At 31.6% G+C, this 15437-nt stretch overlaps 1 protein-coding gene across 2 annotated transcripts in view; it reads right to left on the bottom strand.

Annotated features, from left to right (window-relative positions):
• The window catches only part of SRFBP1 (serum response factor binding protein 1), a 56203-nt gene that overhangs the window by 3451 nt on the left and 37315 nt on the right, over positions 1–15437 (bottom strand). For both annotated transcript variants that reach the window (XM_011358280.2, XM_011358283.2), the window contains 4 exons: positions 13141–13212; positions 3845–3926; positions 2111–2822; positions 853–890 (listed from right to left, as the gene is read on the bottom strand). In XM_011358280.2, coding sequence (XP_011356582.1) covers positions 853–890; positions 2111–2822; positions 3845–3926; positions 13141–13212 — 904 coding nt within the window. The remainder of the gene's footprint in view (positions 1–852; positions 891–2110; positions 2823–3844; positions 3927–13140; positions 13213–15437) is intronic.

Below are 15437 nucleotides of genomic sequence, written 5' to 3'. Positions count from 1 at the left end.
GAACTTCTGGGTGGCTTCGTTAGGAAAGAGTTAAGTGTGTTCTATGTGTGGGACGGAAAGTGAAATAGGCTCTGGTCATCAAAAAGATGGTCATACTGTGTTCAAGAAATTCCACTTTTTTTGTCCTCATAGCCACACAGTCTGCATTTCATAGCCCCTTGGGCTAGATGGGTTCGTATAATTGAATTGTGGCTAATGAATGTGAGAACTGATTCCTGCCACTTTTAGGCCTGATCCATGAAAACCTCCTGCAAACTTCTCCATGTACTTTATTCCTTTCTGTCGGTCAAATGAAGACTACCTGGTAACTAGAGGAGGAAGGAGTCAAAAGAACAAGCTAGATCCTTGAATGACTATGTGAAACAGCCTCTCTGCTGATTCAGTGGACTGTGAAGTGAATGAAAAATAAATTTTTGTTTTAAATCAGTGAGAGTTTGGAATACGTACAGAACTCAGCCTACCTAAATATATTAAACTTCATTTGTTATGAATTAATCTGAAAATACTTTGATTTTCCTCTTAATGCAGAGAGGAACAATATATTAATGGCATGACACTAAGATATAACTTATATAATAGTTTACTTAAAGACTGTATTGAATTAGTTCAAGGTAAATTAAACAGATCCAATATTTCCCAATAACTTTTGTCTATATCTTTCCCACTGGCAAGACATAGAGGGAAAAAAAAATTTAAATTAAGAAATATGCTGATAATTATAAGATGCTCTGTTTTCATTTCTGTGAGTATATGATTCATTCATGTTATTAAGCAACCAGAATTTTTCATCCTTCCGCTTTGGCAAAGTATTACTTAATTGCATATGGAGGTCAGGCAGCCATTAATACATACCTGTGGTGTTGCTTTTCGGAGCCTGTTCTTTGTAATTTCTAAAAGAAAAAACCATTAGGACTTTAAAAAGATAAATAAACTCTCTGACTTAAGAAGATAACATAATAAAATTGATGATAAAACTCATTCAATAAACTATAGTACTCCCTCATCCTACCAGCAATCTATAAAGAAATGATCAAAACTCCAGGTTTTAGCTATATCAAAAGTTTGTTAGACTCCAATGTTATTACAGAAAGGTGGGAATTTTCTTCTCATTACCCTCATAAGGACTTCTAGTCACAAAATATCCTATCTTGGTTACCTTGTGTCTACTCTTGAGGACTAGATAAAGAATTTCAAAAATCTTCTTGTGGGGGGAATGAAACGTGATGAAAATTAAGATTTATATTTTGTGGGAGAGGGAAGGAATAGTAGAGCATTATTTTCAAGTGAGAAAGAAAATGTTACCTTTTTAGGCAGGTTTGAGAGACAGAAGTAATATTTTAATTATTTTCAAGGCTCCAAAGATGTTTGTGTGTCTTTTCCATAGTCTTCTTTTGAAAATTTCAACATGACATTTTTCTATTCTATTAAAAATGATCTCTGACATATAAATATATAGAAAAAGTTTACTGAATAGCTGTTACTGAAGAAATTAACTAACCACGTGTGAAGATATCCCCTACCAGATTAAAATTACAAATGAAAATAAACTTATTAATTTATAACAGAACAGCTGTGAAAAGTGGAGTTATCATTAGAGATAGACAGCAGCACCACCAAATATAAGGCGTTTTGGGGAATTGCGTTGTTAGGGCCAGCGGTTTTTTTTGTTAAAAAGGGATTCCTTATTAAATTGCTTGTTTTTTCCATTTTTGTTTTTGGTTTACTAGGAAAAAAAACATATTCTTTTCAGAAAGTTCTGTTTAAAGAGTGAAATATGTGAGATATTTTCAAAAGTTTTTCATCAAAAACGAACTCAAAATTTCAAAAGTTTAATAATGGAAGGAACAAACAAATTAGGTAGACAAATTATTTGGCTACAACATCTTGTTTCTCATAAAGCTGGATAACTGTGTCATTGCCATATGTGTGTCTGCATATATTACCCCAATATAAGGCTGGAGAGGTCTGAGACTAAACACAAGATGTATTCTGTATAAACTAGAATTTTGTATGGGAGATAGTCTCTTCTCTCATTAGAATGTGTAAATATTGCATATCCTTAACAAAAAAAAAAAGAATAATTATTCTAGAATAGAAAAAATACTCTTACCTTCTAGAGCTTTTAGATCCAGATAAAGAATGGAAAAACACTGATTCAAACTTCCTTGCTTCTGTACTTGACTTGTTCTTGTCATTTCTTATGCCCTGATGCGTTTCAAGTATACCTTCTTCAGGAAACATTTTTTGGGAGGATTTTTGTTCTAAAACTGAGGAATGGTAACTATTTTCCTTCTTTCGTGTCCGTCTGACTTTTCCAATGAAGAAATCATCACCACTATCACTATCTTCAGACATGGAAGACTGTTTATAAAACCTTTCTTCTGTGCTATCATCAAAATACTCCTTCTCTTCTTCATGTAATTCTTCTCCATCACTATTACTATCAAGTGAGCTATCAGACTCTTTCTCTTTTTTGGTTTGACGTAATGTTTTCATTTTTGGATCAGCAGGTGTCTTCTGGGGTTCAGAGAGAACTACAGAATTCTTTTCAGAAGGCTTTGATAGAGAATTTGGAATATTTACTGCTTTGGGTCCATGTTCCAGCTTTGCTATTTTTTCTTTTGAATTACTTATTGGTTTCTTTGACAATATTTTGGCTTCTTTGTCTTTTTGCTTATTGATAATACTTCCTTCATGATGTAATTTAATGGGATCATCATTTGAATATGAAGTGTCCTTGGAATGATTTTCTTCTGAAGCCTTCTCTGATGATTTAACTTTAGAATCATTTTGTCTTGCATCTTTAAAGGCTTTGACAGCAGCTGCAAGAGAAATAGCACGTGACTTGTTTCAACATTGAAACAAACAAAATATCACTTTCAGTACAGTATTTTTAAATTATTTGGAAAAACTTAGGACAATTTAAACATTATATTAAATATAGTCATGCAGCACATGAAGACGTTTCCATGAACAATAGACCACATATATGATGGTGGTCCCATAAGATTATAACGAAGCCTTGGTGTGTAGTAGGCTATACCATCCAAGTTTATATAAGTGCCCTCTATGATTTTCACACAATGACAAAATTGCCTAATGATGCATTTCTCAGAAAATATCTCTGTCATTAAATGACACGAGTGAATGTATAATGAATGAGTCTGAATTCAAAGAAATCTACTGACATTTTAAAATCCAAACTTATAAGAAAGGCTCAGAAATATCTATTTAAAATCTGAAATTAAAAAAAATATATCATTTCATGTCTTAGAGTTATGAAGAATAAAAACTTCACTGAATGCAAATAAATAAAAATATTTCTTTAATTTCTGTAGGAATATCTTGATACAATTGTAGAGCATCATAAATTGGCTTTCAGATTTAAATATTTTTTAATTTGTGACAAAAGTACATAATCTTTTAATATATTTTATAACATATGTACACATAAATGAAAATTATGTGACTAAGTACTGGCAACGTCTAAAAAATATATCAAATATTAGAAAATAAATTGTATTCAACAGTAATACAAATATATTACTTATAAATATATGAAAATATTATATATTATATAAAAATACATGAATATATATTATGTATATTCACATATTAAAATTTAGGAAAAAAAATACAGATTTAGTTTTTCTTCAGACACCAGATACCCTCCATATTTTTAGGTACCTTTTCACATTTGGAAATATTTGAAAGAAATATTTATAATATAAAAGATTATCAAAAGTAAAAAGAAGCAAAAACATAAATAAATCAATAGCCATTTATTCAAATGATATACCCAAACTCATTTAAGTACATTTCTTAAAAATCATGAAATTCATACCTTTTAGCACATCTATTTTTTTCTTCAGAAGTGGGTGCATTGCTAATCTGGCAACTGCTCTTTCATTTGCAGTTGAATCAGGCTGCAAATTGAAATAATATACACATGGGAATAAAAACAATGTGGCAATATTAAGAAGTGAATAAAATAGAATATGTCATAATTTTTGAAAATCAGAATCAGGGAACAGCAATTTGTTAATATTCTCACTAGATAAGTCACCTGTATAATCCATGCTAAAGATAAATAAAATTCACAGGGAAAAAAAATACTATTGCCCTTGAACTATTATAATTATCATGTAATCAATAAATATTCTTTGAGTACTTAATATCTTTCCAAAATTGTGGTAGGCACCATTTGTGACATTAAAAAACAAAGTTCCTGCTTTTAAAGAGCTTAAAACATCAAGTTAAGACCAAATATGAAAGAATCAAATAACGTATAGCATTAAGCTGGTGATATAACTTATGACTACTATAATGTTTGAAGTTCCATTTAAGAGACCTGGAAATTATCTAATTCTATATATTTACATTTTCAATGTCTAGTATTACTAGTGCATTCTCATAACTTTCCGCCACAGTGCCTAACTTACAGTCAGCACTTTATATATATCTGATAATAACTCAATGGGTACAGATTATACATAATATTTAATGTATTTATGAATTTAGAAAATCCATAATTCAGACTAATTGCTTTAAATATCATCTGTAGGCAAGCTGACAACTTTCAAATTCTATCGCCAGCTCTAACTTGAGCTACAGACTCATTACCCAACCTCCTATTTGATGTTAAAAGATACCTCTGATTTTCTTCTCAAACCTACTTCTATTATAGTCTTTCCTGTCTTATTGTATAGAATTTCAATTTTCTGGTGGCTTGAGCCTAAAACTCTAATGATTCTTCCATCATATTTCTCCTTCCTTTACAATTAATCCTTCAGCAAATCCTGTGATTCCATCTACAAAATATATTCAACCAGTCACTTCTCACCATCTCTACTCTTAACTATCTTTGACCAAATCACTAACATTTCTCACTTGGACCAATGTGATAAGCTTATACCTGGTCACTCTCCTTTGCATCTTGGTCACTCAGATCCAATTTTCCATACAGCAGTCACAGTGAGCTTTTAAAATGTAATCAGGGCCCCTATCTGTTCTTTTTTAAGCTTTACTGACTTCTGATACTTGGGCCATTCCACTGCAAGCCCTTCTCTACTTCCAAATATACACATGGCTCAACATCTCATCGTATTCAGGTCTCTGCTCAAATGTTATCTAAACTAACACAACACGTTCCATCACTCCTTATTTACTTCATCATCTAACGCCGCATGGTAGTGCAGATATTTCCATATCTGTAAGGCAGGGACTTTGTCTCCCTCATTGTTATAGCCCCAGTGCCTACAATAGTAACTGGTGATAATTATCATTCTATAAACATTCTATAAAGCAAGTAAATAAATTTCACTAGTGTGTGAAAGTAGAGCCACTAGCTTCAAACGACTTTATTTTAAATTTATTCTTTATTGTAAATAGTCCAATACAAGGCTTTTTCCCTCCTTCCAGTGAGGGAAAAAACTTATGAGTACCCAAGTAAAAGGAAGATGATGGCAGTTTGAAATTTATTCTGTTGGAAGGACTGATCTAGGCAATGTCACCCGGAATAACACCTTTAAATTATACCTGGTGTAAATCCTGTGCCAGGACCACCTACTGTCTCATTACCTTCTGTACTGGGTTGAATATTATCTCCCTAAAATTCATGTCCAACTAGAAACTCAGAATGTGACCTTACTTAGAAACCGATCTTTAAAGATATAATTAAGAGGAGATCATACTGGATTAGGGTGGACCTAAAACTAATATGACTGGTGTCCTTTTAAAGAGGACATTTGCATACAGAGGCACAGAGAGAGAAGAAGGCTGAGGCAGTGATTAGTTATCCTGCCACAGCCAAGGAAGGACTAGGGACACCAGAGGATGGAAGAAGCAAGAAAGGGTTCTTTCCTAGAACCTTCTAAGGAAACACAACCCTAATGACACCTTGATTTCAGATTTCTAGCCTCATGAAACATGAGAAACTAAACTGTTGTTGTTTTAAACCACCCAGTTTATAGTACTTTGTTACAACAGCCGTAGGGAAACTAATATACCCTGATTCTGACTCTTACACATCATCTTTGTTCAACTTTCTCCAAGAAATGTAGTCCATTTGGAGACCATTCATTACATAAAGTATTAAATGAATTTTCTACTTCTTCAATCCCTTGCTGAGTTTCCTGATGTAATAGAGGACTTCTTACCCGTTTTATCTACCTTGAAGAGATATGACGGAATCTGGGAAGGAAGCCTATTGCTGGTATCCTGAGTCAGTCAGTAACAAGCTGGGCTGCTGCTGAAGGTATGGGTCAAATATGCTTACTTGAGTTTTATAGAAAGCATATTAAAAGCTGTAGCACAGAACTCCCAATGAAAGACGTGATTTTTTCAGGCTGAAAAAGTTTAACACGATATATATAAAAATAGAGAGTGACATCAGAATATTGGGGTTTATAAGCATTTAGAGAAAAAAACCCCAACAAATCACTGCCCCACCCAAAAAATCAAATCACTAAAAAAAAGAAAAAAATCAGGAATCAGAATCAAAGGTCAAAAGGCAACAGAGCAATGTTTCTAAATTTCTGAAGGAAAATGATTTTCAAAATGGTAAGAATAAATATACTTTCAGACATGCAAGGTTTAAAAAAGTTTACATCCCTTGAACCTTTCTCGCAAGAAGCTACTGGCTCCACAAAAATGAAGGAGGATACAAAAAATGAAGAAGGCCTGGGATATAAAAAACAAGAGATACAGGCAAAAGCAATCCCCAGGATAGTGACAGATTTAGATTTAGAATACCTGGTGTATTAAATAAGTTTAGAGGAGATTTCAGTAACTGATGATAAGTTTGGTGTTATACTAGAGAGAAGATAAAAAACAAAATAAACATAACAATTATAAACTATACGAAACAGAAATATTATGTAGAAAAAGAAAAATAATAATCATGCATTACATGACTCAAAGTCAAAATAACATCAGGAAATGTTCATCTAATCTAAATTTGGCCTACGTATGTATATTAGGAGGATAGAAGGGTATATATATGACATGGAGATCTAAATACTTATAGATGACAGCAAGAAGTCAACAGCTAATGCTTAAAGTGTATTGATACACAGACTGATGTGGGATAAATTCCACAGAATCAACTAAAGTTCATAGAGAAGAACTAATAGAGAACTGTTGTTTTCACAAAAGATAATGTAGAAATTAGTATTTGATTCTCAAAACCGGTGCTTAGCAAACTGGCCGATGGGCCAGTTCTCACCTGCTGCCCGTTTTTTAAAATAAAAGTTTATGGAAACACAGTCAAATTTGTTCATTTACATACTATCTATGACTGCACCATGTCACAGTGGCAGAATTGAGTAGTCGTGACATATTGCATGGCTTGCAAAGCCTAAAATATTTACTATCTGGTCCCCTTACAGAAAAGGGTGTGGCATCTGCTCCGAGTTATACTCAAGTAGAATCCTTAGTGGTGGTAAAACTAAAAAATTAGAAAAAAGAAAAACTTTTAGCAGGCTCATGACATTTAAAAGTTAAATTCAAAATAAAAACATCATCACCACAGATTTTTGTTGACAAATTAAGGCAACAAGTTATAGCACCAAATGCATTAAAAGTGCTTCCTGAATGGTGACATAATTCGAGATTCTGGCTTAGTAGAAACAATTTGGTAATTACTGCAAAGGCAATAGTTTAATCCTCAGGACAATTCACAGAACATTTATATGTAAAGACAACAAAAATAGCGAGTCTGACAACTATTATGCACGCTCCAGGAACCTGCCTTTCCCTCAGGGGAAAAAAAAGACATTGCAGCAGCAGCTCTTTACCTTTAAATTGCTCTTTTCAGTCTATTTTCTGTAGCAACTAAAAATTCACTTCCAAGATAATCCCCAATATATGAACATCTGTATTTGTATAACAGAAATATCAGAAAGTAACTACTCTCATCACATTAATTTCACATTTTTAGATAAGAAAGTCTGGGAATCCTAAATAGATTTTGATAAAATATATTCATGTATAATTGTTCAAAACATGTCTACTATTGTTCTTGAATCTCTGTTTGGCAATTTGCTAAAAGCTTTGATGAACTAGGTGTTTTTCTTTCCATAGTTAGCTATATTTTCCCATCTTAGTTATAAAAAGTTTTAGAAGAGCAGTGGTAATATCTGTATATCTAGTGTTGACTCTAGGTAAATACTGTTTTAAGACCCACTTTATCATTGAGTTTATTTACTAAAGTTATTTCTCTATCCTGGAAAATATCCCAGAGTGACTTAATTATTCAATTTCGGTAGATTCTATTTATGAAAAACTAGAATAAGTTTCAAATTGTACAATTATGTATTAATCTAATAAATGAATTTGTTATTCTTATTTGTTATATTTGTTCCTCTATAACTGTATTTTATGTTCCAGCCTTTGTGGAGGACTGATTTGGGGGAACATACCAGCTTAGTAAGAAGTGAGACTGATTTGAAAAGGGCTGTTCATTGCTTAATTCCAGGGTTGTACTCACACTCTAGTTGTCAGTTCTGCAGTATATATAGCCTATGCGGCTGTATGTAACAGCAGAGCATTCAAATAACATAAAGGCTTGAGATAGGAAACTGGCTAGGTATTCTTGAAATCAAGTCAAGTCTGTTAGTATAATTGTTAGATAAAACCTTTGGTCTGTGTTCCCTTTACCTCGTGTTAAAATTTGAATTTAAAAAATTAAATGAATGATTCTAATTGCTTTCTGAAGAATAAAATTAAAGGAAGGTTAAATTGGACATTTTTACTTAGGAGAAATTTTTAAAAGTTTATTTAAATGATTGCTGTAATTTATAGAATTTGATCATTTTGAACTAAGACTTTCTTTAAATCAAACATTTTAGGAACTACATGTACCAAAGTCAGGTTTCTGAATTCAGTCTAGTATGAGAATATTTGTTGAGAAACTAGTTTTCTTCTAAACTATTTGAGATAACTTTCTCTTATTTTGTGACCTAACTCCAAGTCACTCTTAAACCGTTTTTGGAAAGAAATTAAATATAAATATAAAAAAGAAGCTTGTGAAACAAGTGGGCTCAATCTTTGGTAGTAGTGCTTTGGGTCTCTGCTGCTACTTCCTTAAGTGCAGGAACTCACAAGAATTAGCAGTGCAGTCCCTGCCATGAAAGACTTCAATTCCTTTATCTCTCCATATTAATCTACTGTCTGTCTTTCTTCTACCCTCTTTATATCTATTTATAGCTTGTATCTGCATAAACAGGGCATTATGTGAAGGCTTGGTCTTACAAATGAAGACAAAAACACCATCTTTTGAAGCTCATGACTTTGCTCTAATTTAAAAGGTTAAGACGAATGCAGAAATAACTATTCCAAGGCAGAATGTGATCAACTTCGTAAGAGACAGAAAATGCTATGAAGGTTTATAGAAAAAATTCAAATACAGTATGCCATACATCTTAAATTTAAATAAATTTATTTTGAAGCTTAAAAGGCTAAGTAGTCTCTGTGAGAAAAGTTTTAACACCTGCATTAAAGTCTTCTCAATATTGAGGAGTAAGAAAGAAGCCACAGCTTTCCTTATTTAAAGCTGACACAATGTTTGCCATGGAAAGTTCTCAGGAAACTGTGGCTTAACACACCTTCAGTTTCTTCCATTTCAAATAAATTAAATAAAAAAGGGAAAACACCTCATCTTTTAATGGAAAAATTTTTTATTTTGGCATATGGTTATTTACTGTGAACACAAAGCATTTGGTATTGAATTTTGAAAAGAATTTTGAGAATGTACATGTGAATATAAACAACGGTCTACAAATGAAAAAGCTCTGTTACATGAAATGTTCATTCCTTTGAAATGATGCCTAAAACGAACTGGCTCTAAATGAACTGGTAAAGGTAGAATGCGAGTAGCAGTACTTTTGATATTAAGTGTACTTAATTTCAATTCTAAGTTTTACCTAAAGATATAAATCAACATGCTAATATTTGTACTTATTAAAAACATTTAGAGACATAATTGGAAACAGTCCGTTCAGCTGGATCTGAAGAATTGTGGCAAACTAAGGCTCACATTTAAATGGGCAGGAGACCATTATATATACACTGAACTCATTTACATAATTCCTATGACCTTGTGATTCTAAAGTGCAGTCTTATATATATGGAACCGGATTCCATCCTTTTGTCCTAAACTTTCATTTTATAGACAGAGACCTAGATTTAGACCTTGGACCTGTCATTTCCTACAGGTACATATACTGTCTCATTTGTTAAATGGGGTAATCACCATCTTCCCTGAGAAAGCTAACATATATACAGCACTAAATGAGTCAGGCAACTGTAGATGTTAACAAATTTGCTTCCTCTCACCCTACAGTTGTTTAATGTAACTGTCTTTTATTTTCTACTGGATTACATATTCCTTTAGAACATATTCTGTGTCTCCTAGTCCCTTCATAGCTTCCACAGTGCCTAGCTGATTGCTATGTATGTAACAGATATTTTGAATTGAGATGCTCCTGAAATTCTGGCAACAGCAGTCTGGAAATGTCAGTGTTTCTGTCCCTAAACTCTCTAGCTTTAAACTCCCATCATATACATATTAACTGGTTACTTATTAACTCTTCTACTCTCTTTCTGAATTTGAAAGATAAATACACTATCACTATTGCTATATATACACGTGCACACATACACACATGAATACTTTCTATAAGAGATCATTGTTATAAGATCAATTAAGATAAGAATGTATAATTGTTCAAGCTGTAAGATGTTACACAAATTAGTTTATTGTGTTCTATTCTGATGGTCAGATAACCTCAAATGTGCACAGCTCTGTGTAATAGACTTATTTCATATTTGGTCATCTTCCAGTCAGCTCCCTTCCTATGGCAAACTAAAGAATAACAGTCCTCTCTTTACAACATTCAGCTGCTTGCCTCATTTTTGTTTTAGAGGTTTAATTTATTACCAGATTTTGATATGAAAGAACCTGAACCCAATGGAAAGATATCACAAATGAAATAAAATAGTAACAAAACAGTTTAAATCCATCAAGAACTCAGATGAAACAGAACTATTTTCCCTTCCTCCCTCTCTACCTCTTTTACTTCCTTTCTTCGGAGGAAGGTACAAAAGAGCAGAAAATTAATCAGGTTTCACAAAGTGTTGCAAATGGAAGATGATACCCTAAAATTTTACACATATTACACATATATTTTACAGATATTACACATATATTTTACATATATCACACATATATTTACTAATATTAACCTTCCAAAGTGAAAATCTGGCTGAGAAATTTAAAAAGAAAAGATACAGGATATTTTATTTTGGATATTTCCAAGTTCAAGTTATGTATTAAATATTGCCAAGTTTTACTGTTAGGGTTTAAAGGAAAACAATATTATTAGAGAACCAAAAATAAACTGCTTTTTACTCTCACCACAAATTAAATGTTAATGAAATACTTTTTAGAATTTAGTAACCAGAAAGTTCAAAAAATATTACAAAAAATATTCTTGTAAAAATCTTAAACTACTAATTTTTTAAACTCCCAGAGAAAACAGAAATATATTCTGCCATATTTTTATACATTTACCACTATCCTATTTAACATGTCAATATTTTGTGTGAGATATGGATCAAACCACAAGTTTAAAACTATAATACTAGTTCTTTCCTCTCATTATGAAACTTATGAAATAATATTTACTGTAAAAGTGTAGCAGTATAAGATAAAGACACTATTGTAAAATCGTGCTCATGACTCTGGTATTGCTTTTCTGACAAGGACAGTAATGGCAACAACAAATCCTCTCACCCCTCAAGCAAAAACCTTTCATATTCGGGCCTTCTTAAAATAAAATGCTTTAACATTTAACATGTCTAACTAGTATCAATTAACTGTAGAGGAGTAAGTGCTAGTCTACATAAATATAGAATAAGAGTATTTTTTTCCTTAAGCTGGAATCGGCAACTTGACACTTATAGCTGAAGATTCCAACATACCTCTTTTGGTAATCAATAAAACAAGTAGGCAGAAAATCAGTAAAGATAGAAACCACATGAACACCATCATCAACTAATTTAATCTAATGACATTTATAGGGCTCTGATCCCAAAAGAATACATATTGTTTTCAAGTGCACATAAATTAGTTACCAAGACAAGCCATACTCTGGACCATAACACAAATAAAGTTAAAAGAATAAAAATCATAAGAAGTATGCTCATGGATCATAAAGAAAACTAAAGTAACTAAAAGATACCCGGAAAACCTCCTAACTGCTAAGAAATTAAAAATATAATTCTAATTAAACTATAGGTCAAAGATAAAGTTTCAAAGGAAACTCAAAACATTTTGAACTAAAAGAAAATGAAAATATAACTTATTAAATGTACGGGAGCTAAAGTAGGGCTTAGAGGGAAATTTATAGCATTAGATGCTTACGTTAGAAAAAGTAATATAAGCTCCCACATTAAGAAACTAGAAAAAGAGCAAAGTAAACACAAATGCAAGAAAGAAGTAATAAAGATGAGAGTAAATGTCAATGAAACTGAAAACAGAAAAGCAATAGAGAAAAATCTATCTAAAATCTATTCTCAGGTGGAACTGTCTTATGTAGGCATTAACAAAGTGGGCGGAAATGCAACAGGCAAATAGAAAGAAACAGGAGAGGCAAATCCAAGGAATTGAATCAAAGGATTCAAACTGTGCCACATAATAGTGGTATATAGTCTTAATCGGTTACTTCATTCTTTTAGTTTCCTCATTTGTTAAAAGAAAAAAGGGTAAAAATAATCTCTCACAGAGTAAATATAGGGATTAAATGAGATAGTCATAGAAATTATTTGGAAAGAGTAAAGATTCTTTGTTCTAATTAGTAAGATCACTAATTGTTAACTATCACATAAATGTCACACTAAATATAAAATGCCTTTAAGAACCTTGAAGGTGTGATAACACAGCAAAGTAAATTTCATAAATTAACATAAAATTTTTTTTTAGTGGCAATATGAAGCTCAAGTGAGAAAAATCATTATATACTAATAGTAACTGGCTTCTTTATAAGTTTTCTTATCAAGAAAAGCAGTGATGAGAAAAAGTCAGTCGAAAATATAAATAAGAAACTTTTCCTAAAAAAATACAATCCACTGCAGATATACCTTTTTGCAGATTTTTTCAAAATTGATATCATCACCAAGAGCAGATTTAGTTATTACATCAGGTTTCAATTCCTGTAAAAAAATTAAAAAAAAAAAATTTAGTTATGAATCTAAACTATTAAGTTACATTCCTTCCCATGTTTTGCTTTTAATAAATTTGAAATTAAATAAATTCTTAATTTTTAGAAGAGAATAACTCCTATCACACAGTAAGAAATTATCATGCTATGAAAAAAAAGCCATAGAAAAATGTTTTAAGAGCTAATCCCCCAAAGACAATTATATTCAGATTCCATAGAGGCCAGAAAATTCAATGCGCTATAAATCTCCAGAATACTAAAAACATTTCTTTAATAAAAATAAGATTAAAATAATTCATAACGTTAATTTAAGACTTCTTAAATTTAAAGAGATTTTTACTTATTTTAATGACATTATAAGACACCGACAATTTCGTCATAGAGAAATGTAGAGATTTAGAGAAATATTTAACTTTAACTTTTAAACAAATATAAACTACAAGATATTTTTATATTATGCAAGGAATTAATCCACATTTATTTTAGAAAATTAAAAAAACACACAGAAAAGCAGAGAGAAAAATAAGAAAACTTAATGGCAATGTTTACATGGTTATTTTATCACACACCCTTCTTCATGTTTAAGAGAATTTTAGTTTGATATTCATTTCACTAAGGGAAATTAGTGAACGGATGAATAGATGGATGATTTTAAGATCATACAAAAATGAATTTTTTCTATATTAACAGTTATCAGGTTTTCCTAATGTACGTGAATATATATACAGAGTTTCAACAATTCCAGCTTTCTGGCTAACTATTCAGAAGTAGAAGTATACTCTAACCAGCTTGGTCCTTCAAGTACATGGGAAGGAAGCAAGCAAGCTTGAATAAAGTCAGGCAATGAGCCATCCAGTCAAAAAGAAATGGCCTGAGGAACTACATGAAATAGTCAGGGAATAATTTATATTAACCTTTGTCTTCCATTTCTTTCAATGAAAAATGGAATGAAGAGCCTAGAGTGCAAGTTCTTCAAGGGTGAGAACAGCATTTTATTCAGCTTTGACTATTAGTCCCTAGTACAATGTCACATTTGTTAAACAGAATTGGACTATTTCTTGGTAAGAAAACAGAAAATCTAAAGAAGTCAGTAAAGTCTCATCAATATAAAAGTCAAATTCAAGATTTTTCAAAGAAATTTTAGTTGCCAATGTGGGCTTTTTGTTTTAGAGAAGCAAAACTAAAGAGAACAAATAAATACTGGAAAAAACAGCCAGGACTAGTACAGTGCTGCTAAGTACAGCTTTATTACATTAATATAATTTTTATTTATAATGGAGGAAGGCAAAACACTACTTAAAGACTCACTGAAATATAGATACTATATTGTGAATGGCTAGAAACTATGTTAGCTAATAAGCCAATCAATGCCAGCTAAAAGATTAAGACTGCTCTGAGAAAAGATTTCATGCCAACTGGAAAACTAAGATCCATTTCTAGACCCAGCAATGCACATTTAGATAGCAGCTATGTGCCTATTCCAAAGAAATTTACATGTATATAGTGTTGAAAAGTCATTTGGTCCCTTTCTGCACCACACTTAATCATAGTTAATAAAATATCAATTAAAAATGTGAAAGAAAAACAGTGCAGTTTATATGGCAATTTTACATTATGCCATTTCTTGTGTATGGAATTAATTCTAAGTAAAATGACTAACGGGAGAGGAAAACTAAGCTTTTTTATACAAAACTAATTCCAATGCATTTTTTTTTCAGATAAAAGTATTTCTCTTAAATTTTAGAATGGTTTTTCTTTCTTTAAATTAAATATAACCATTGCAAATATTCTGCAATTTCGAATACAAAATAAAATGCATTATTCCATATGGTAATTTGCAAATTTTATAGCAAAGTCATACATTATGAACTTGGGAGAAAAAAAAAAACAAACCTAAACTTCTATTAAAAAAATGTTTTTGAACATTTTAAATCAAAGAAATTTTAAATATGACTCAAACACATTAAGTGGCTAAAAAGAAAAAAAAAAGACATGTAGATACAAAAAGAATTATTCTCAACTAGAAAACCATGAACCAGAGTTCTGGTCAAGTTGGTGTAGTATGTAAACGTTATGTTTGCTGCATCTCATAACCATATCAAAATTACAACTAAACTACAGAACAGCCACCATTGATCATTTGGGAGTCGTGTGAACTCTAGCTGAACAAAAGTCCTACAACTAGGGACACATATAAGAGGCCAATTCTGGACTGGT

Source organism: Pteropus vampyrus, unplaced genomic scaffold (genome assembly GCF_000151845.1).
Source record: "Pteropus vampyrus isolate Shadow unplaced genomic scaffold, Pvam_2.0 Scaffold39, whole genome shotgun sequence".
NCBI classification, from domain to species: Eukaryota; Metazoa; Chordata; class Mammalia; order Chiroptera; family Pteropodidae; genus Pteropus; species Pteropus vampyrus.
Note: the sequence above shows the minus strand (reverse complement) of the source record. Positions and strands in the feature narration are given on the sequence as shown.